Raw genomic sequence first — 25257 nt, 5'->3', positions numbered from 1 at the left:
GTTGGCCAATTGTAAAAACTATAAATGGAACCAGGAAACATTTAATGTCTGTGCAAGTAAATGTGTCTTTCCTTTTAGGGAGACTTGAAAAGTTTGTTTCCAGTTTTCCAAAGACTTGCTTTGCACTCAATCCAAATAGCAGAATATCACCTTACACCTTTTAGATTCTTTCAGAAAATAAACGTCTGCAATATTGGGCATTCTATAGTTCCATAATTCAATGAAAATTTAACTATGGAGCTTTTATATGAAAATGTCACAAAGTCTATTGCCCTGCTTTCAACAGAAGGACTTTTAGAATAAATCTCTTGTTACTCTTATGAAATCATTTATTGGTAATTAAAGACACACTCTTCAACTAATCGATACCACGTATGGATTAAGTGGAAATGGAGATACAACCATTTAGAACTCAGTAATAGTATTTTTCAGTTGGTGAAAAAAGTGCATTTTAACAACTCACAGCTTTGGATCAAGGCACTCTTCAATAAAACATAAACTTTCCTGGAGAAACTTAAATCTTTTGCTTCTTTTATTCTTGATATTGAAAAAAGTTGCTTAATTTTCCTAAAAAAAATTTCTGTGAGAGTTTGTCAAACAAAACCCTTCCACAGACAACAGTTGAAACTTATTAAAACTCACATAAGTTCTTCTTGGCAACCTAAATCCCAGATGATATTTTTAAAATATTTAATATATAAGGTATATCCTAAAGTTAAGCTCTTAAATCACAGTTGATGTCTGGGACCTGAAAATGAGCACAGCAGGCCATTATTTTGCAGGCAAAAGGATACTGAGTCAAGTTTACTATATACTATAGCTTTCCTTTTATCTACAATTAGAGTGCCAGCTAATATCTATAATTTTGTTAAAAGAATCTTTACATATTCTTTCAGGGTTCAGTTCACAAGCATTTCTGGACAGGGCACCTAACAGCAGTATAAAGGACAGATATCCTTTTAAAAGTGAAAATTAATGTAACATTCATTGGAAAAGGAAAGGAAACAGAAATCTTGGGAGATTGGACTTGTAGGGAAATAGTAAGAGGTAAGATGGTCTCTTCAGATAACTCATGGTTCTGTTCTGGAAGCCTGTACTGGAAGCCAAAATTAAACTTGAAATATGGTGGCATTCTGACTCTGTCTTAAATAACCAAATACTATTTTAGATGCTCCTGGCTTTCTCTAAATGCTATCTTTGTTACCTCCATCTCAGTCATAGACGGCTCCCTCCTTGTCAGCCTGACCCACAGAAGGAAAGCCCCTCTACTAAGCATGTCTTGAGCACAGCTCAGAGAGCAGGGCATTTTCTAACTAAAAAGCTAAGAGGAAAAAAAAAAAAACAGAAAAAAAAAGATGTGTAAAAATATCCACAACAGGAAAACGACAGTTGACTTAACCAAGTGCAGTTTTCAGATCATAGGATAATTAGGCCTAAAAGACTACCACCAGGGATCCCGAGAGCAACCACCTTACCACCAGAGCCTCTCTCTGGAGTTTGGGCAATTAAACCAAACTGCAGCTGAGCCCTTGCAGAAAGGCCAAGTGTCCTGCTTGCCACAAACTCAAAGTGCCTGCAAGTTTTAATCACTGCAGGCTGTGGCTGCCTTTTGAGTGCCCCTCCTCTCTGTCTTCCACACACTTATGACAGACAATGGACACGCCAGGTCCAGGAATTAATTCTCCTGCCAAATTTGTGGACAACTGTAAAATTCACAGCCTGTTGTCCTTAGTCACCCCCACCCCGCCCTGCCGTCCATCTCTTCCTATCTTATCTCATTTTTCACCTTCTCTAAAGCTTTGTCTACTCTGTTACAATCTCTCACAAAATTTTTGTAGCCATCTCCACAAAATTTTTCACTGTGCCTTCTGAACTACTTGCTCATTGATTTGTAAAAATTCCTTCTCTATCTTTCTCAGCTTTTCACCCTCACCTCCATGCCATAATGAAAAGCTGGCTGTTTCCTGAGGGTTGACGAAATGGTGGAAGAAGAAGGGAAGTAGGAAAGTATTTCCCTGCCATTCCTCACAATTACTCAGTGTCTGACAGAGTTGTTACTCAATAAACATTTTTAAAATGAGTTACACATCCTCTCATGAAAATAAACAAGGCAAAACAAAACAGAGACCTATTCCATTAAATAGGGATCCTGCCATACAGTGTTCAAGTGGAAACTTTAAAAGTTCTTCCTCTCTAGAAAATATAATTAATAGGACCTATTCCATAGAGCTTTTTTCAAGATTAAATGAGTTAATACATTTAGAATGTTGAGACCTAAAACTGACATATAGTAAATACCCAATAAATGTCACCTCAAATTTTCCATAGCTGCCCCTAATTTCACTCATATTTCCTCCAGTGATACTGTCTCCATCTCCCAGTGTCTCACAGCAGAACCCTGGACCTCAACTGGAATGGCTCCACCTTTGCAATCTGAATTTCAAACACCATGACCTCTGATGTTTCCTATTGTCTTACAAATCAAACCTCTCCCTTCATTTCTCACTGTGCATTTCACTTTTTGCATCACCACTTTTTTTTCTCTATCCTATTTAGCTTCTACAGTCTATAAATGGCTTGCCAATACCCTCACTTTTCTGTTGTATTTACCTGGAAAAACCCTAAGTATTAATAAAATATTTTACCATCTTCTTCACACATCAAGAGCAGACTAATACCTGTTCAATTAACCTGTAAGTGGCTCTGTAGAGAGAAGTCCAATCTCTCAACCTGGCACACGTGTTCCTGTACTGGTCTCTGCTCACCTGTCTGGTCCTATCTTGCCCCATTTTCTACCTTTACATTCAAGCCTTCAACTATACTCCAGAGATCTCTGGCTGTCTCCTACCTCTGCATTTCTGCGTTTGTTGTGTCCTCACCTCTGGAACTTTCTCTGTATCTCCTAACTTTCTCTCCCCTTTAGCTTAACTACTTCCGCTCATCCTGAAACAAGATGAATTTGTTTAATATCTGTCCGCACCTCTAGCTTTGAAGCTCCGTAATGGCATGGCTTTGTCACTTTTGCTTACAGTTGTATTCTTAGAACTCAGTACAGTGAATTGAACTTAGGAGGCAGTCAAGGTCAATTTTTTCATGAAGGAATAAAGGAAGGCTACATATACACAGGAAGAGAAAGAGTGTATTCTTTTACCAGTATCAAACATTGCTGACAACAAAGCGCCAAGTCTGCACAATGGAGAGGCTGTTAATAACATAGCATTTTTTGAGCATTAAGGATAACTTTATTTTCAGTTCCCTGAACTTTGGCTGTTGAGTTTGTTTAAAATATATCCTCTACTCATCATTTTTTCATTTCAAAGCATTTTCTCTGTGTTCAATTTCTTCCAATCATTGACTATTACCACAATTAACACCACATTGCACAAAGCCCCAGAGCAATTTATAGTTCAAAGGGGATAATACCAAAGAGAATAACTTTGCTCACAGCTGTCCTTGTCCTATGGTTTAACCTGAAAACCACATGTATGCCTGTTGCCCAGATAAAGAAATTCAAGTTTGACCTACAGCAGTAATAAAAAAGTGAGGTTCAAACAGTTTAAGACTAAAATTAATTTTAAGATAAAACGTATATGATAAAAATTATGTATATATTTCATCACTGCTAATCCTTCACTTATTAAACATTAACATCAAAGGTCTTAACACTACAGTTTTATATTTAGAATTATATCTTTTTAATCATTGACATGATATTCGCTATTTTCCTGGCAAAGAGTATTTCTTATTTTTTTAACATTAGACTGTATTTTTTTTTTAATATCATCTGCAAATAGGGCAAAGACCCATCATTGAAATTTGCATGGTTGTTTTCAAAACAGTAGAGCAGTTTTAATATCCACACATAGTTTTTCTGATTTTCACTAAATTTAAATCTCTTAAAAGTTTAGAGATTAAATAAGAGTGTGTATATGTATAGTGTGCAGTACTTCTCCCTTCCACACTCATATAAGATCAAATTCAAACCATTCTAAAGGTATTAGGATTTTTCCTTTGATTCATAATATCAGAAAGGAATACTTAATTATTTTCATTGCTCTCTTTAATATGCAACCATCCTTGTCATATTTTTTCCACTAATATTATTAGATTACTCAAACAATATAATATCTACAATCAGATGTATTACTTATAAATACTTTTAGAATATTGCAGGTATTATTTCTAGTAAGTTTTTAAACTAATGAGAATGTAAAAAATTATGGAAAAATGCAATTATATCACAATTAAAGAGAGCATGTTGGAATAAATAAAGTGGCGAAGACAGGTAAATTATCCTTTAATTTTGAAATAATTATTTTATTGACTGAAATCGGTTTAATACAATTTGGTTTTACAACAGGACTAGGAATTGCAACATCAGATTTGGAAAAGTGAATATATCTCACAATTGTGTGTTTGGTTAGAAATTAATCTTAATTTTAACTTCTTTTAGAAAAGGACTTCAGGGATTAAATCCAACGAACTCACAGCTCGGACCAGACTTTTGACAGGCAACACCGATTCTTCTCGCACTCTTTTGAGTCAGGAATGAACTCTGTGCAATATAATAAGGGACTGTAAGTTCAGGGTAAAATGTATTTTGAACATGCCATCTACTCAGCAGACTTGTGGTCTTTGCTGGACAAACTTTGTCTCCTTCAATGGTGTTCAAAGAGAGCACTCTCTGGTTACTGGGGTGGGGCAGGGAGGCTGCGTTTTCAGTGGGACGTTCAGTCTGGACTGTGATATGGAAGACTCAAAAAGCTCTCTCTTTTTGCCCTTCTGCCCACAGAAACCTCCTAGTGAAATGTGCTTATGGAATAATTTTGAAATTCAACACAGCTACGGAGGAGCACTTGTCATCATTACATGTGCCACATACCTTGTGGGCTGGTAGGTCTATTCGAAAATGAACGTTCAGACACTTCTCTCATTTAGCTATTCTTAACTAGTTTTATCAATTTGGCAACTATTTCATGAGCAAGGAATATAAAGAAAATCCCTAGCCTCAGAGATTCCAGAAAAATGTGCAAAAATATACATTGATCTCTAGTCATTAGTGAAACAAAGGGCCTTTTTTGTGTGTTCAATGATATCATAATTATGTCAGCTCCAATCATGGTATTATTTGTCCATCTAACTGGTATACCCTCATAGCTAAGGCAAAAAAACAAGATTATTATCTTTGAAATCTGTTTCTTTCAACTATATTTTGTTATTTTTGCCCTAACATTAAAAACAAAAATAAAAATTAGACGAAATTGCATTTAAGTAAGTGATACCCAGGTTCCTCTTTTCCACTAAATCAGGATTTCTCGACCTGAGCACTGTTGACATTTGGGGACAGATCATTCTTTGCTGTGGGGGTTGTCCTGTGCATAGTAGGATGTTTCACAGCATTCTTAGCCTCTTTGCACTAGGTGACAGTAGCATCTAATCCCCAAATGTGGCAATCAGAAATATCTCCAGACTTTGCCAAATTCCTTCTGGGAATGGAAGTAGCAAAATTAACCCCAGATGAGAATCACAGCCCTAAATATATGTCTGGTGAGCAACTCATATCAGATAGAGGGCTTGATATTGAAGATAAATATGGCAAAGGTAGCTGAGGAGATAGAGAAATAAATCATTACAATAATAATGTGATCAGCACTATTTCCTCTTAGTTACATGGAAATAAAAAAAAAAAAAAAAAAAAAAAAAAGCAAAGAAATTAGCCAGAGGAAACCCAAGATGGCAGTACAGGTAAATACTGTGTTTGTCACCTCCTATGAACACATTGGATTTACAACTAAATTATAGAATGATCACCCTTGTGAATCATCTGAAGACTAGCCAAAGAAAACCCCTATAACTAAGGATATAAAGAAGAGGCCACATCAAGACTAATAAGAGGGGCGGAGATGGAAAATGGGCTGACCCCAAATCCACCGGTAGTGGTTGAGTACTGGGAGGGACACTTTGAAAGGGGAGGTTCCCCTTGAAGAATGAGAGTTCCCAGCCCCACACTGGGCTCCCCAAACCAGGAATCCTGTGCCAGGAAAAGGAGTCCCCACAACATTTGGCAATAAAAATCAGTGAGGATTCCATCTAACTATCTCAGTGGGACAGAGGGCAGCTAGAGACCCAGAAGTCCTCCTAAATGGCCCATACACACACTCACTCTCTTGCAAGCACTCATCCTGGGCTCCAAGCTGGAGTGAAAACAAGAGGTACTAGACCAGGGGTGTCCAAACTTTTTTCAACATTTTTCACCAAGGGCCATATTCGGTAAAATACACAAAGAGCTGGGCCACTCACTTGAGGTGAAGTACGTATTGCCTCCCCTGGTTTATTTAAGTAAACTAAAAATATTTTTGGAATTTGCTGTGGGCCAATAAAAAATGGATCGTGGGCTACAGTTGGTCAGAGGGCCGCAATATGGACACCCCTGTACTAGACACACCCAGGGAAAGACTGAGTTGTGTGGCCTCAGGATGAGAGCTAGAGTGATAGCTGCCATTATTTCTGTGTGGGTCCAGTCTTATGTGTAGCCTACAGAGGGTTTCATATCTCCTGTGTTGACCTGTTCCCCATAGCAGAGCCTAATCTAAGACCACATTTGTCTGGTAAAAATCTCACCTTGCACAGCTGGTGTGGCATTTGCCAGGATACTCTCAGCTCCTGGGTAGTCAGCCCTGCTCCTCAGGCTGTGGGTGGGTGGGCGGGTGGGTGTGGAGGGGTTAACAGCAGCAAGCAGTTTGTAGCAGGCTGGAAAACTTTCGATCATGGGAGTGGGCCTGAGCTCACTATAGACTTTCTTGGCAGCTCTCAGGGTTTTCCAGGCCCGAGGCAGGCGATTGCTGGCTACAAGAACTGAATCTGGAGCAAGAACTGAAACTGGTGCAAGAACTGAATCTGCACTAACTTTGCAAACACCACAGTCCACACCCCATAACTCCCTAGGACCCTGCCTTGCCCAGCTAGATCTGCATTGCAGGGGACACTGTCAACACCAGGTCAACCAACCTGCACACCTAAGGAGGCACTTTCAGTGACTGAGCCTCACGAGCAACCTGCTGGTACCATCAGGCCTAAGGGGGCCCTGGGCCTTTTGCTAAGCTGTCCCAAGCCCAATAGTAGTGGCAGCCAGCCTCAGTTCACAGCAAGGCCATCTGAATACACCCTAAGGGCCAGCACAGGCAGCAACCAACAGCACATAGCTTTGTAGCTCCAGCAGGTAGCCCCAAGCCGATCACAGCCAAGGCTGAAATTGGCCTGGATGAGAGCCCCTCTAAAGAGGCACCAGAAACAATACACACAGAGGCCAGCCTCAGACCACACCAAAGCACTACCTGGTTAGCCCCATAAGTGGGTGGTTTCAAAAGGCACAAGAGCCTGCTCGGGTGAATCCGCCTCTGAGGGATCATACACTGTGATGTAGCCAAACCTCACAACCAGTCACCCTGAGAGTCAATATCACCCATTGATGTGATTGCCAAAAGCAATCAAGGCTCAACAACAACAGAAGAATATACACATCACACACAAGGGGAACTCCTGGAACACACACACACAGGTAATCAGGGAGATTGTGCCACTGGACCACACAGGACACCTATTACAGCAAAGACTAAAAGTCATAGCAAATCTACCTAATACATAAAAGCAAATACAGACAGGTAGCCAGAATGAGGAAACAAAGAAACATGTCCCAAATAAAATAACAGGAGGAAACTCAATAAAAAGAACTAAATGAAATAGAGACAACCATCCTACCAGAGACAGAGTTTAAAACACTGGTTATAAGAATGCTTAGAGGAACTTAAGCCCAGGAAGAACAGAGAGTCCCAAACAAGATGAACCCTAACAGACCCACACCAAAGCCCATTATAATTAGAATGGCAAAGTTTAAAAGCAAGAGAGAATCCTAAAAGCAGCAACAGAAAGACAACTAGTAATTTACAAGGGAGCCCCCATAAGACTGTCAGCTGATTTTTCAACTGAAACTTTGCAGGACAGAAAGGAGTGGCAGGGAAAATTCAAAGTGAGGAAAAGCAATGACATACAACCAAGATTACTCTAATCAGCAAGGCTATCATTTAAAATGAAAGGAGAGATAAAGAGCTTCCCAGGAGAGAAAAAGCTAAAGGAATTTATTACCACCAAGCCAGTATTACAGGAAATGCTAAAGGGAGTTCTCTAAGAAGTAGGGTAGAATCAAACAAAAGAAGGTTAAAAACATGAATAATAAAATGGCAATAGCTATGTACCTATCAGTAATCACTTCAAATGGATTAAATGCTCCAATCAAAAGACATTGGGTACCTGAATGTATAAGCAAACAAGACCCATATATGTGCTGTCTACGAGAGACCCACCTCAGATCAAAAGACACACATAAACTGAAAGTAAAGGGATAAAAAAAAAAAAAATCATACAAATGGAAATGAAAATGAAAAAAAAAACTGGGGTAGCAATACATATGTCAGATAAAATAGACTTTAAAATGAAAACTGTAACAAGAGACAAAGAAAGACATTGCATAATAATAAAGTGATCAATCCAACAAGAGGACATCACCCTAGTAACCATCTCTGCACCCAACATAGGAGCATCTAAATACATAAAACAAATATTGATGAACATAAAGGCAGACTTCAACACTCCATGAAAACCAACAGACGGATCTTCCAGACAGAAAATCAACAAGGAAACAGTGGCCTTAAATGACACACTAGACCAGATGGATTTAAATGGTATTTTTAGAGCATTAAGCCCCAAAGCAGGAGAATATACATTCTTTTCAATACACATGGAACATTTTCCAAGACAGACCACATGTTAGGCCATAAAACAAGTTTCAATAAATTTGGGAAGATTTTAATCATTCAAACATCTTCTGTGACCACAATGGCCCAGAAATAAATCCGTGCCCATGTGGTCACATAATATGTGACAAAGGAAGAAGGAATATACATTGGGGTAAAGACAGTCTATTCAATAAATTGTGCTGAGAAAACTGGACAGATACATGCAAACAAATGAGACTGGACCACCATTTTACTCCATATACAAAAATAAACTCAAAATGGATTAAAGACTTGAATGTAAGAACAAAAACCATGAAAATCCTAGTAGAAAACACAGGCAGTAAACTGGCAGACATCACCCTTAGTAATATTTTTACTGGTATACCTCCTTGGACAAGGGAAACAAACTGAAAAAATAAACAAATGGGACAACATCAAGCTAAAAAGTTTTTGCACAGCAAAGGAAACCATCAACAAAACAAAAGGACATACTACTGAATGGGAGAAGATATTTGCCAATGCTACATCTGATAAGGGATTAATATCCAAAATTATAAAGATCATAAAATTCAACACCAAAAAAACAAACAATCTAATTTAAAAATGGGCAGAGGACCTGAATAGGCATTTCTCTAAAGAGGACACACAGATGGATAATAGACATATGAAAATATGCTCAATGTCACTAATCATCTGAAAAATTCAAATAAAAACCACAATGAGATATCTCCTCATACATGTCAAAATAGCCATCATCAATAAATCAACAAACAACAAGTGTTGGCGAGGATGTGGAGAAAAGGGAACCCTTGTGCACTGTTGATGGGGTTGCAAATTGGGGCAGCCACTATGGAGGTTCCTCAAAAAACTAAAAATAGGACTACCTTATGACCCAGCAATTCCACTTCTCGATATTTATCCAAAGAAATCTAAAACACTAATTTAAAAAGATATATGCATTCCTATGTTCACTGCAGTGCAATTTACAACAGACAAGATATGGAAACAACCGAGAAGATTGGATAAAACAGATGTGGTACATATACAGAGGGTGCCAATAAAAATATATACACATTTTTTAAAAGAAAAAAACTGTATTAAAATTGTAATAATATACCGAGGGTGCCAAAAAAAGTGGACACTTTGGTCAATGTTGCTCAAGCAATAGTTCACCGTAATCAGAAGTGTCTGGACACTGATGGTAACCACTTAGAGCATCTCTTGTAATTGCAGAAGTCAAACATGACTTATATTAATCTTTTGTTATCGATACATACCGTGTTTCCCCGAAAATAAGACCTAGCTGGACAATTAGCTCTAATGCATCTTTTAGAGCAAAAGTTAATATAAGACCTGGTCTTATTTTACTATAATATAAGGCCGGGCTATATAATATAATATAATATAATATAATATCCGGTTTTATATTAATTTTTGCTCCAGAAAACACATTAGAGCTGATTGTCCAGCTAGGTCTTATTTTTGGGGAAACAGGGTATTGAATATTACAATATTAATACAGTTTTTTCCTTTCTTAAAATGTGTACACTTTTTTTGACATTCTCTGTATACCAATAATAAAATATTTATACAAGTCATGTGCAAATATTTTTTTGGCACCTCTCGTATGCAATGGTATGTTACTCTGCCATAAAAAGGAATGAAATCTTGTCATTTGTGACAACACGAATGGATCTAAAGTGAAATAAGTCAGACTGAAAAAGACAAATAACATATGATGTCACATTGAGATCTAAAGAACAAAATAAATAAACAAAACAGAAACAGACTCATAGATACAGAGCAAAACTGATGGTTACTAGACGGGACGGGGGTTACGGGGCTGAGTAAGAATGGTGAAAGGATGTAGAAATGTAAAGTCATAGATACAAAATAGTCAAAGGGATGTAAAGTACAGTATGGGGAATATACCCAATAATATTGTAAAAACTATCTATTGGGGTTGGCCCGGTGACTCAGGCAGTTGGAGCTCCGTGCTCCTAACTCCGAAGGCTGCCACTTTGATTCCCACATGGCCAGTGGGCTCTCACAATGTTGCGGGTTCAACAACTCGAGTCCTGCAAGGGATGGTGGGCTCTGTCCCCTGCAACTATGATTGAACGCGGCACTTTAAGCTGAGCTGCAGCTGAGCTCCCGCATGGTTAAGTTGGTTGGAGCGTACCCTCTCAACCACAAGGTTGCCGGTTGGACTCGCACAAGGAATGGTGGGCTGCACCCCCTGCAACTGGCAACGGCAACTGGACCTGGAGCTGAGCTGCGCCCTCCACAACTAAGACTGAAAGGACAACAACTTGAAGCTGAACAGCACCCTCCACAACTAAGATTGAACTGACAACAGCTTGACTTGGAATAAAAAGAAATCCTAGAAGTACACACTGTTTCCCAATAAAGTCCTGTTCCCCTTCCCTAATAAAATCTTTAAAAACAAACAAACAAACAAACAAACAAACAAAACCTATGTATAGTGTCAGATGGGTACTAGACCTATCAGGGGATCACTTCATAAATTATATAAATGTCTAACCACTACACTGTACACTTGAAACTAATATAAGATAATATTGAATGTCAACTATAGTTTTTTAAAAAATGGTCATATAAGGGGCAAAGGTAATAAATTACTATGCATGTTTGCATATTCACAGGAAATATTCAAATGTAATTCCCTTAACGAACTTTAAAACAACTTCCTATTACACATACATACCTCCAAACTTTTCTACTCCAGGCTCCCCTACACAAATATGACAATCAGTTTTCTAAATGTAGAGACAAAGATGTAGTTCTACTCAACGCATCTCAGTGAATCCTCATCTCATAGTGTGCTCAGTGTAAACACTTTACTTGAAATTAGAGGCTTTCATAATAAAGCCTTAACGAACATTGTCCCCTTCAAGTGACACTCTATTACACCCCAGGCAAACTGAACCACTAACTATTGGCCTACCGTTTCCACCACCAAAGCTTTCATATGGTTCCATCTCTTGGAATAGTCTTCTTTGCAGCTCCACTTACGGGGGGTTCTATTTTTTGCAGCTCCACTTATGGGGGTCCCATTTTCCCTTTCAGACCCATATCTAGCGTCATATGGGACTGAAGTAGCTTTTATTTTCTAAAACCCTAAAGCGTATTGTATATCATAGTTTTAATATAGTTTGCCTTATGTAATAATTAATGGTATATATACACCTCATACCCTCTACTAAAATACTTGAGAACAAAGTCATCTTTTAAAAAATTTGTTGCAATGTCAACACATAGACATTTTCAGTAAATATATATAATTATTTTTGAAGTAATTCTTGAAATACAGCATTTAATTAGTCTACTTTGGAGATTTTTATTATTCATTTGAGAGAATTGGCACCTTACTACAAATTAAGTTCAGGGTGAGGATAGAATGTTTTCATTCTCTCTAGACATAAAAACTTTCAAATAAAGGTAAGAGTCCTGATTGACTTCTTTGTTTCTGCTACTTGTGGTATGATGGAATGATTATAATTTTCATCAAACATTTTACAACAAATGCCATTTGTTGTAGGAATTGAAATGACATAGAACACTCAATCAGGTATTCTTTATAAAGGTGCCAAATGCCTATACATTTGATGAAACTAGCTGAAAGCTATAACAGTAACTTTTGTAATAGCCTTGCTTATAAGAATGATTAGCAAAATTTCTACACTGAGATCTTGTCACAGGTCTATCTCATAGGTCTATATAATGAACCACCTTCTTAGAGGGACTTTTAGTACTCTAATTCTTGGCAAATCTTCGCTGTGCCCCAAAGACAATCCTCCACTTCTAAATATGTCTTTTTACAATGATGATCCAATGAGTTAACACTATGTAACAGCTAAAGTAGATTTCACCAATAATTGATTCTACTGTGTGGAGAGGGGTATATTCTTAAAATGCTTCGAAAGTATTTGTTCTCTTTTATATTTGAGAGTTGTATCTCTTTCACATAATAACAAAGATAATAACCCTCATTCATCACATCATTGTAATATTGGGTATTTCAATTCGTTTTCATTTCTCTTTCAGTTCATACTCGTTGACTTGAACAGCTGGGTTGAACACCAACTTTTCCAGAAAAACCGTTATAAGAAAAATGAAAATAATAATAATAATAATTCCACCACATTGGTAGAAAATATAAAGCCTGGAACTCAGTCCTGCCTGCAAATTCTTAACTGTCCATAGAATTGTTGATAATCAAATATTATCAAGAAAATATAAAATAGCACTGAGTAAATTCCACTTTCCCTGAGTGTGTTAGGCAACGAAGATGAAAAAATAATCATGCCCTGAAAGAGTTCATAATTCTAGATTTATAAACTTATACTATTTAATTCTCTTAGCAAGCATTTCTTTAGCTTCTGATGTGTGTCTAGTGACTTTATTTTTATTTCAGATACAGTGTTAAGAAGAAGGACACCTGAATACATTCAATTAAAACATACTATAAGGATAAAGACAGAACTTTTTTTAACTTTGTTTAAATGGGCAGTAAAAAATAATGCTAATTTTTTAAAATGATGAAATCTTATTTATTTGATATAATAAATTTATATATTACTGAAAGTATCACTATGATAAAGATTATAAAATCTTTAATATGTACTTTATTACACAAATGTATTTCGTGACTATGTGATAGAAGAAGTAACATTTTTGGGCAAGCATTACTAAGCTGTCTTTTCCTAATCTTCAATCCCAAATGAAGAATGGAATAAACCATCCATACCCAGTACAATTCGGTAGTGGTTGAGTGGTTACCAGACCTTTGAATGAGACATCCTAGGTCCCTGAGTAGGAGACTAACTTTGCCATACTTACCCTCTTTGTGTCTTACTTTTCTCATTTGTAATATGGGAATAATAATAGTATTTACATCATAGGGTTGTCCTAAGGATAAATGTATTAATGTTAAATGCCTAGAGTATATCTGGTATAGAGTAAGCACTAAAGTATAATTTATTGATATTGTATTTATAGGAAAGGAAAATGCAATAAAAACAACTCTTTTGAATCAGTACTAGACTTTTCATATAAAGCCTAAAAAAGCATTCAATGTTATATTAATAAAATACTAAAAAATAATTTTGAATTAAAATTTTTTTCTACTTCTACAAAAAAGTATTATCATAATTTTTAAATTGTTTTGAGCTATTGCCATTCATAGACTCATACCATTTCATAATTTAAAGGCACCATAAAAGCTATCCAATCCAGCTTACACATTTTGCAGATGTGGACTCTGGTACTCAGACATGTAAATTGTTTTAAATAACACAATGGATTTTTACAGAGCTGGGATAAGAACGTGGATCCCCCATATTCTAGTTCACCTTGCAGCCTCACATTACAATGCAACGATAAGAATAACAACACCGACGACAAAAATCAATCAGAAATATATCTTAAGAAAAAGCCCTAGGATGATTAAAAATCATCTAAGTGATTCTAACCACAAATTGTCTTATGAAGACAAGGATTTGTATTAATACAGTTAGTTATAACTTTTTCTTTCCTTACACTTCATTTATAGTCAAAGTAAAAATCTAGGTACAAGACAGACAGTCTTCAAAGGTAAATATTCAATATATCCACCTGTGGGATATGGTGTGACATGGTGACTGTCTCCTGGTAAGGCTCTAGGTTGTCCTCCAATTTGAGCTAAGGTGCAATGTTACCCTAGTCCAACCTCAGCCTAGATGAATGCTGGAACATATCATGCTTTAAAGGAAGAAGCACACCTGCCGTGGCTCCTGTGTGGGACAATACCCACATGCCAATGACAGGTGGCACTCAGGCAGATCAGTTTGCTCTGCACACAGGCGCCTGGTCTTGGCTCTGCCTACACACAACACAGGAGCTGCCAGTTCATGGACAGCAAAGCATATTTGACTTCAAGGCATTTCCTATTCCAAGTGTGTCTCAGCTTGTTAGTTGACCACTGGCCAGAGCCCAAATTGGATGTCGTTCCTGCATTGTTCCTGAGCTGAGACTCTCAACAGATGGGCCAATGTAGTCCCAGAACAAAGCAACTTGCAATCCCCACCCTAGGTGGCAATTCAGTTTGTGTTAAGAGCAACTATTAGCACCTACTTGATGAAAACACAGAAAAATTGCCATGTTGGCATCGCTCTAAAAGTTGCTAATTAATCCTGTTTGTAAACAAAATCTATATCTTCAGCCTCCAAGTCAGTAACCTTGACCTGGTCCAAATTTAGATTTTCAAAACACAGAGACATCTTATATGTGGCTCATGAAATTGGTCTAAAAATTACTCTAAACAGCAATGCTATTATAGTATTCCTATAAAATTACCCATAATATAGTATTTCTAACTGCTTATCTAAATTTCTATCTTAAATATAAAACATGTAAGTAGCTCATATCCATACATAATTAATTACCACATAGTAATGAAGCCCATTAGTTTAAAATACAGGTTTCATGTTGGACAGATTATAAATCAAGTCATGGACTTAAAACGTATCACTGTATGATTTTGGAAACTTCTTTAAGATTCTGTTCCCACATCCCTCAAATGATCACAATATTGTGTTGGAACACTATTGTTGAAAATAATGGAATTAACATATGAGAAAATCTTTTAGAAGAATGCCTAGCAAATAGTAAGTCCTCCCGAAACACTTGCTTTTATCATTACATAATGTTCTTCTAAAAGTGGTGGTTTTCTTATTACCAGCAGTATAAAAATTACCAGCAGAAAAACAATACAGTATAATGTGTGAAATTTGAAGGTCCCAAGCCAGACTTCTTATAGCACGAAGGCTGGGATATAATATTTGGACCACGTACAATCTCCTAGAGGTAGAAAAATGGGTGGCAACTCTAAAGCTTGGCACACTGGCTGATAAAACTTATAAATAAATCTATGTGATTTAAAAGCAAAAGTGGTATCTATTAAATCAATATTATATGTATTTCTTTAGAAATCAATTGGCCAAACAAAAAGAGTATCCCTAAAAATATAAACTCTGTATTTTTCTGCCTTAATTATTTTATATAGATAACAGTAGATATCTGTATAACTAATAAGTGCCACCACAGTCAGTTAAATTCAGAAAACTGGGACACCTGTTATATGTATCCATTGTACAGTGTTTACAGTGCTGTGAATTAGCTATATGATTTTAATAACCCTCTGAGTCAGAAAGGATGGCATAATTATTCACCTTGTACAAATGAGTCAAAGCATAGGTTAATCATTAGTCCCATCGCATCACTGGTCCATATCTGGAAGATGTAAAACACAAAGAGCTTAAATAGCTTCTTCAAAGTCACACTCCCCGTTAGTGGTAGAGAAATTTGTCAAACATCATTTCCAGAACATGGGGGTATAACTAAACGGATAAATGATTAAAAAACGTCAAAACAAGCTAAAGTCCAACATTTCTGCCAATGGCCTAAATATTCTTGATGCTATTGGTAAATGTATTAAAAAAAAACAAAAACAAACCACAGTAGTGTCCATCCAATTCTAATTGTTTTGCAGGATAGAAATGGCTAAGACATCTGCACAGCTGAAAAATCATAGAATATTCATTCATGCTTTTCTTTTTATTTCTGAATCTTAGAGACGGATCTACTTTTCAAGTGTCACATACAATGTTTTATATATATCGCTTTTCTTCTGCTCTCAGTTCTTTTCCTTCTTTCTCAAAAAACATTTTAATTGCCCAATCTTGACCAGCCAACCTAATCGTGTGGTTATTTATCAGGAGCCCAAATTACCACATGCCCTTGAAGCACACGCTGTATGTGAAGAAGGCCGATGTCCTCAGCAGGTAGCTGAGCACCTGTTCAGCATCTCTGCATCCCAGAAGCACAGGCTCTAAACAATGGAGCTTCCAAACAATTAACACAAGAACATTTTCCAGGGCTAAGTGGAAAGAGCCACTTAGTGTAAAAATGCCTCGAAAAAGAGAATTCTAAGTGGTTCTATTCAGTTCCTTTTCTTAAGGAATCATGTATTTATGTGAATCTCACATTTCATAGAACTAAGAACTCTAAAAAGTCTCTTAAAATAGACTTGCACTTTAGAAAAAGGAATTTATTGGTGGCTTCAGGAAAATTGATAGAATTCTGCACTATATATCATGAAACTCTTATTCTCTAATCCCTTCTCTATTTTTATGAAATATTCATGAATTACTTCCACTAGGTGCAAACCATCAACTGCACTCAGGATTTGCAGGCATACATAACAATGTAAATGGCATATTTTATTTCCTTTTTTATCTGACAAGCTATTATGAACATTCCTTTCTGCACTCCAGATTCTTATTAAGGAAGTTCATGTCACTTTAAAGATAGTTTAGAAAATAAAAATGAAATAAGAAATATCATGGAGCTAACTAATGGTGATATACTGAAAATTATATGATTGATGAAGTATGCTAAATCTTCTGTTTACAGTCTTTTAAAAGACTGCTAATGATTAACTGAAATACAAACTGTTCTGACAAGCCCAAATAAGAAATCACAATTAGATTAATCACACTATTTCTTACCTAAATTCTGAGAAGGGATGTTTTTATTTCCTCCTTAATATTAGATTGAACAGAATATTGTAGTGTTGGTATATTTTATTTCTATTTATTTGGTTATACATTTATCATATTCTTTTTTTATATTAATGCATGCTATTTTTCATATAGTTTCAGTATACATATGTATTTTTTATTTTGGTGTAACAATAATATACAATAATACAACATCCCTGTTATGATGGAACATGGCATAAGACAGGGATAAGATCACACCACTTATTATGAATACTGCCAACTTCTATTACATGAAACATTTTGTGAAAAGATGTACTGAAGGCACTTGATCATCGTCAGAGTATTAGCAAAAGCTCCAAGTTTGCTTGAGAAATAAAGAGGTAGTACCCGATGAAGAAACTAGGATTATTTCAATTTTGACTTGCTTTAATGTATTCATTATGTAAATATTTTCCTACATCACCCAATCTTGTTAACATAAAATAAAAAATAAAGAATCATTAACAATATGTTTACTTTGCTTAAAGTGACTTTTTTTTTACAGACTAGCAATGAGCATCACAAATGTAGTAGCCATGTAATGAACATAGGTAAATCCCAAAGTACATCTTCTATAATTTAAATTATGCTTTAAGAAAAAACAAACAAACAAAAAAGACACAACATTATGCTTCTAAAAAACATAATCATTATGAACTATAAAATGTCATCCCTCTTATCCCCTCATTTTGTTCCCCCTGCCCACTGTATTTTCATATTGGGGAATACAATTCTTTTCACTAATAGATGAGTCTATGTTGAGTTATTTGAGTACATCTATACTGAGACCCTCTAGAAAAAAGATATTGATACTTGGCACAGTCATTGAAAAAAAAAAAAGGAATGACTTTTTTTCTTTCCACAATTTTTACTCTGAAATAGTACTATCTTTGGAAGTTTCTGCAAGTAACTAATATTTTGACAGTAGTGTGCATGAAATAAAGGCTGCTTCCTATTGTGTTGCTTTGTCATATGGAAAATGTCCACACAAATAATAAATTTTCCTGGTTGGGCATCAGGGTCATTGTTAGACTTGGGAACTGATATTTTTCTCACCTCACCAAAACATTCACATAATTAAAAAATGTCTTTAATAAGCTCACCGAAGGTATGTTGTAATTTCATTAAAGATAGTTACTAATAAAGGTTAGCAGTTTAAAGTTAAATCAAAGAAAGAATTACATGGGTACTACTTAAAAAATATTTTCATGGCAAAGGAAAAAAAAAATACTCCCTTAATTTATCTCTGTTTACTGAAAGGTTGGCACAGATATTGCCTTCTGTGTTGAAGGTTTAAACAGTTATCACAGCATTTCATACATTTAAACTTGAATTGAAAAGCTTTTCTTGTCTCCAAAAGAAAAATAGTCACATATTACTTACGTGCTAATTACAGTGCATGTAGCTGCCCTACAAAGCTTTACTATAAATGTGTTAAACATGAACCACAACACAAACCTTATTCAAATTGAATTAAATGTTACGCCAAAGAAATGTCATCCTCCATACCACTCTACACAATTACTTACACAAGAACAACGGCCATCTCCCTAGTCTGAAACCTAAATAATGTAATAGAATCAATGTTGTTGATTTAGGCTATGGTTGGTTAAAAGTCAGTACTGTTATTCTTCACCAAGTAGAGAGGTCTCTCTCCAACCTCGTTACGCATAAGTGAAGCTTATGCTAATGAAACCAAATCTAAGAATGAATAAGCTTTTTTGAAATATCGTTTCAAGATTGAGAATTCAAGAGCAAATATATGCCTCCTATCATGATAAAAACACTGACCTCAATTTCTGTTTTTCACTGATCTTTGCTTTAAGCCTTTCTAAAATACAATTTAAAGCTTACACAGCATTTCCATTTGCTTAATACTTTAAAAATATTTAGCTGGTCACACAAAGCACTGTAATATTATTGTATCGGTAACAGAAAACTCAAGAGGCTGAACCTATGAAAATGTTTTAAGGGAAGCTTAGTAGAGGTAGAATTTCTCAAACTTTTAACCTCATCTTTAAAGACCTATATATCACATATTCTAGACATGTAGTTTTTGTTGTTCAATTTGTATGTATTTGAACTTTGTAGCAAATGAACTTGGCAAGACTGGAGAATATTGTAGCAATTAAATTTGTCAGGTTTATGACCTAGCACCTAGAGCAATCTGGGAACAAATCAAACAGGGCTTAAGTTTTAGTTTACCTTAACTCAAAGGCATAGACCCATTAAAATGCAATACACTCTCACAACTTTTTATTTTTGAAACTTGTCAACTGGATATTGTTTAATAATGACAAAGGGAGGATCACCAGGTATGTTGTGTCAGTATCATATAAGCCCTGATATCATGTAATGAAAAGGGTATTCTCTGTGGCTTTGTACCTAATATCCCACAAATCCAGTCTAACCATGACAAAACACTAGACAAATCCAATTTTGGGTAATATTCGTTAGGATACCTGGCTAGTACCCCTAAGACCGTCAAGATCATAAAAACAAGGAAAGGCTGAGAAACTGTGATAGGCCACAGGAGACTAGAAAATCATAATAACTAAATGTAATACATTTAATATCCAGCTAAATAAATACCCTAGATTGGATCCTAGAACAGAAGGAAGACATTAATGGGAAAACTGGTGAAATAAAAATAATGTAAAAACTTTAATTATTATACATGAGTGTTTGTTCATTAGGAGTTTAAAAAGTTTTATAGTAATGAAAAATGTTAACAATAGGGAAACTAGGTATAGAGTATATGGGAATTCATTATACCATTTTGTAACTTTTCTACAAATCCAAAATTATTCCAAAGGGAAAGGTTGTTGTTGTTTTTTCTTTTTCTTTTATTGTTTCCCCCCCACCCCCCGGGGATGGGGGGTGCATTGCAAGAATATTTACTTCCAGTAATTGAAAAGTAACCTGTGTCTACACTAGGATACATTTTATTATATAATTAATCTCTTATTCCTAAATCTTACATCAACATCTTAAAATTATACATGAATTGCTCTCAAATTAGAGGAAATGTATTGATTACACATAGAGGAAGCTTTTTAACTTGCTTCTTCACTGAGAAGGCTTGGTAAGGCTTCAAGAAGTCACATTAGAAAGTTTAATATCATAGATCTAGGGATATATAAATTAAGATTTTGAAATGGATATAGAAATTCAGGAACATATTGATAGCAGTGCCAGTGAAAGCACATAAATGGCAATTGACTTCAGTGAAAGAATGTTTAATTTCAGTCATTTGAATGAAAACAAGTTTCTTTTTTAGGAAATAATTAGAAAAAAGTAGGAAATAAAATTTTATGATTGTAGTAGATGTGATGGCTGTAGTATCAGAAAGTAGGACTAGGAGAAGACAAAACAAATATTAAAGCTAGACTTGTTTATTAAATAGAGAAAAAACAATCAAAAAATTTATTTGATTGTAAAGTGCAAGGTTTTGGGAAAATTTACACAACAAAAATTTGAATTTATTTTTATAAAAGATGACAAACATTTTTGGACTTATCCTAGATGTTTGAGAGATTGGGTTTGGGGGTTTGATGATAAGAATGAGATAAAAGAGATGGAGGAAAAAGTCTCTATGAAGATATGGCAAGTGAGAAAGTGACACAGAAGGTCCCTAAGTCAAAAATCCCTGATGCAGATAATGATGTCAACTACTTGCTGTCTTTTTAGTATTGTGTTGAAAAAGATCTCTCCTTAACTCAGGACCTTAAAGTCAGCTACATTCAGCAGCCTAGTTAGTGACGCCCTGAGCAGTAAAGGAAGGCAGACAGTATCTAGTGTGCATTGCAGTGTCATGGCAACAGAGCAGTAGTGGAAGAAGGCAATTGGAATGGGTAGTCGAGAATTGAGCAGTGTTAGAATGGCAGACCTACAAGGGACCATGATAAATAAATCATCTCAAGAATCCTTGATATTTGGGGATAATAGAAGGAGTGGAGGATCAGGCACTTACGGGTAAATTCAGTGAAAAAGGGACACCAAAAGTCTGCAGGACTTCAGTATATAAATCAGCAGATGTGGCTTGCATATGTAAAAATGATATGTGGAAAAACAATACCAAGATATAAGTGTGTTCGGTGGTGCAACTCGGGATGTTTTCTTTTCTAATTATTCAATGGTTATGTAACACTTTTCCATTCATATGATGTTCTTACCTTCCTCTTGGGAAGTCTGCATCATCCTTTTTCCACCGCACAGTTGGTTGAGGATCTCCCTGGACCTGACAACGAAATTCTACAGCTTCTTCCTCCAGCACCACCTGGTTAATTGGCCTCCTGAGAAATGTGGGTCGTTCTTACGAAAAAAAAAAAAAAATGAAATGAGTTTGTGCCTGTTTTATGTACATTATGGAAAAGGCATATAAAACATGTGTTTTATTTTTGGTACATAGATAATTAACTGTATGTCAACTATGTCTTGATAGAGCTTTATAAATCCAACATAATTGAATAAAATAAAATATTTTGGAATACAGAAATAGCTATGGTTTTTAAATACAACAATAGAACTGTTTGGAAAAAAATATTAAATTGATTCTTCAGTGAATTACTGAGCTAAATCATAGATCCTATCATAAATAAAATATGAACCTGAATTCCACAGAAATAATAAGGAAAGAAATAAACAGGTTTATTACAATGACTCAGAGTGGAAAAACTAAAAGTTGAAACTAATGGAAAATATAAAACAAGAAACAAGTATTGTGCTCTCACAGTAAGTGTTATCTAAATTTCTCCACTTAAGCTATCATTTGACAAGGACCCAATACTTCCATGAATGTTTTCACTTCATATATGAAAAGCTACCTGATTTTTGTTTTTCTTAATACAAAAGTTGTCAATCTTATTTTTTTCTTGAAACACATTGTCACTATTAATTACTGCTAACTATTGTCATACATAATTTTCTAAGGCCACTTTCAATTATCTTCTCCTAGGTCTTCCAGATATTTGCCCATTGTTTTCTTTATTTAATTTTTACATTTATTTGTTTCTCTAACATTCTATTTTAACGTTTCTGTACTTTATTCCCTTGTTGTAAATCTGTACTTAGCACAATTTATTTGCATTCTCACACCTCTCTCTATAAAGCTAGAGAAAAATAATGACTGCCCATAGAATCTTATCATGTAAGAGAAATATACAACAAAAAGTAGTTGTACATATCTCTAAACACCTCAATTCCTTGTCTAGTTTCTTTCTTTTCTGATAATTGTCTGATGCATAAATAATTACCATTTAAATTGTTATTAGCATGTTTCCAAATCATAGGCAAGTCAAAAATATTGTTGCTTATTGAATGAGGAAGAGAAATCAGGGAAAAGAAAGATGCAATCCATAGGGAGCTGACACAATTTATCTGGCCATATGGCCATATTTAGACATTTAGAACTTCAGTTTCAAACCCAATTTAAAAATGTGAATACAGTGGCACAAAAACTGAAATATATTTAGCAAGAAACCTTGAAAAAAAAATCATTTCAAATAACATATGTCGAGTATAGAATGGAAGTGTATGATTTTATTGACTAAAGATCCATATTTATAAAACAAATGTGTAAGTTACCAGAGCTATATTTTATTGCAATAAAGTTAACCGTCATTGGTATTCAGAAGGAAGACAACTGCATCTCTCCATAGTGAAGTTAACAGAAGGCATTATTTTTTTAAAAAAAACACAGATCTACATATGTTCAAGTATTAAATTGATTCGTTGAGACCCCAAAATCCCAACCCATCAAAGGAGGCAAATTATCATGAAAAGTTGGTTTTTTTTTTTTAATGCAGAATTTAGAAGCAATCCATAAAAACTTGGCAAACAAAGACTGCTTCTAAAGATATTAGGAAGTAGAATCAATTAGCAACTAAGTGTGTTCACAACAGAAGAAATCTGCATGTTGGATGGAAGGAGTTAGTGTTTTCCTTTTGAACTATGGATACTATGTGCTCCAAAACAACTATTTTTATTCTGGCATAATTGATATTGAGCTATTGTTTCGGGCAGTAAATAGGCAATAGTGTCGATATCTCCTTACGAGTGCTTGGAATGTTAATAGTGAAAAATGAATCATTGGCATAGAATGCAGGATTGACTTTTTCTTTGCCATCACTGGGAGGGGTGTGGAGGGAGTTCAACCAATTCATCTAAAAGCTGCAATAATCCATTGTTAAAACAGAGCTAAGTTACTGTTGATAATCACGTGAGACTGAGAAATGATCTGTCAGGAGACCCTTTCTGGCCCATCTGATTCTAATGGGGATATTATACTACAACCTGGCATATGGATGAGTGAGCTGAGAGAAGTCTTTCCCTCATCCATTCATTCATTCAGCACATGTTAATACAACTTATCCTGTGCCCGGCTTCAAGCTTGATGATGTGAACAGCCAGCAGCTTGATTCCTCAGAAAAGTTTGGGAGATAAAGCTAGTCAAGACCATGAAGGGCTTTGTGCCCCATGTCATGAAATGAGAGTTCTGGCCCGAAGGCAATAGAGAACTTCGGAAAGATTTTAAGTAAGGAAGCAACATTTTAAATAAGCATATGAAAAACATTGTATTGGCAGATCTGTGAAAGACAAATTAGAAGAGAAACATGAAACAGTGAATTAGGTCAAACAACCTATTGTAAGAAATTATTTCAGCTTAGATTGATATAGTGGTTCTGGGGATATGGAAAAGGAGGCAGAATAAAGAGTATCAGAACTGAGAGGTCAATCAGAGATGGATGCTGAAGAAGAAAAGTCTAGAAAGATTCTCAAGTTTCCATTTAGCAAATTGAAGCACATTGGTAGATAAAGTATAGATATGGAGTGTGTGTGTGTGCATGACAGACATGGTAGATTTGAGAAAAATGAACCCCTTATGCTTAAACCATTGTTACTCAGGTTTCTGTTACTTCAAGTCGAATACATTTTAATTAATATGATAAAGGAGACTATTAATATAATAGAGGGAAAAAGAAGAGTAAGTTTGATCCTTTTTGTAGATAGAGAAAATCTCTTGGATTACACAAATCTAAATTAAGAAGGAATCAAAATAAACTTTTTTAAGCCTGATGAAGACATTTTGTCATAAATTAAATGTACAAATTATTTTTAAAAGTAGCATACTAAAATCATGCCTATTAAAATCAGGAACAAAGTAGAAATGCTGACATTAGTAATCAATAAGAAAAAGAAAGTGTGAGTATCAGAGATAAACCAACATACCCCTTGCTTGTAGACACAGCAATACAAACAATACAGAACAATAACTTTGATATGCAACAAAACAGAAGTACTACATACGATCATTATAGCAATGCTGGCTGTCTTGGAAAATGGGAGATTTTAGGATAAACTGGCAAATTCATACATTGAAATATGAGTAAGTCAGTTTAAAGCTATCAACCTATGTCTATCTAATATGGAAAATTTTCATGGTATGATGCTGACTATAAATTACATAACAGTATGTGAGATTAGCTAAAACACAGATGAGTATTTTCAGGAATAATTTTTATATGCTTCATTTAAAGTTTGACCAGCCATAAAATTTCAATATATAAGTATAATTCATATGAGCAAACTTCACCTTAGACATGTCACAAAACTAAAGTTATCTCTTTAGAGGACACCATCAGGATCCTTGAAGGATTTTCAGTTATTATACGTGTTCTAAGCCCCACTGTTTTATATGGAGACACGTGGAAGCACCTAATTTATAATTTCAAGAAGAAGCAAGATATAGAATCCTCTGCTGCTGTTCTGATGAACTTAGCAGGAGTGGAAAACTTCGCAGTGAACCTTCTTTACTCCCTTCTGCCCTCAAGCAGAGTCTAGTTGCCTAGCAACTGGATAAC

At 35.4% G+C, this 25257-nt stretch overlaps 1 protein-coding gene across 20 annotated transcripts in view; it reads right to left on the bottom strand.

Annotated features, from left to right (window-relative positions):
* The window catches only part of ROBO2 (roundabout guidance receptor 2), a 1701369-nt gene that overhangs the window by 147933 nt on the left and 1528179 nt on the right, over window positions 1-25257 (bottom strand). For all 20 annotated transcript variants that reach the window (XM_081063258.1, XM_081063255.1, XM_081063244.1 and 17 more), the window contains one exon: window positions 21571-21709. In XM_081063258.1, coding sequence (XP_080919384.1) covers window positions 21571-21709 — 139 coding nt within the window. The remainder of the gene's footprint in view (window positions 1-21570; window positions 21710-25257) is intronic.

This window comes from Rhinolophus hipposideros, assembly GCF_964194185.1.
Source record: "Rhinolophus hipposideros genome assembly, chromosome: 2".
Taxonomy (NCBI): Eukaryota; Metazoa; Chordata; class Mammalia; order Chiroptera; family Rhinolophidae; genus Rhinolophus; species Rhinolophus hipposideros.
Note: the sequence above shows the minus strand (reverse complement) of the source record. Positions and strands in the feature narration are given on the sequence as shown.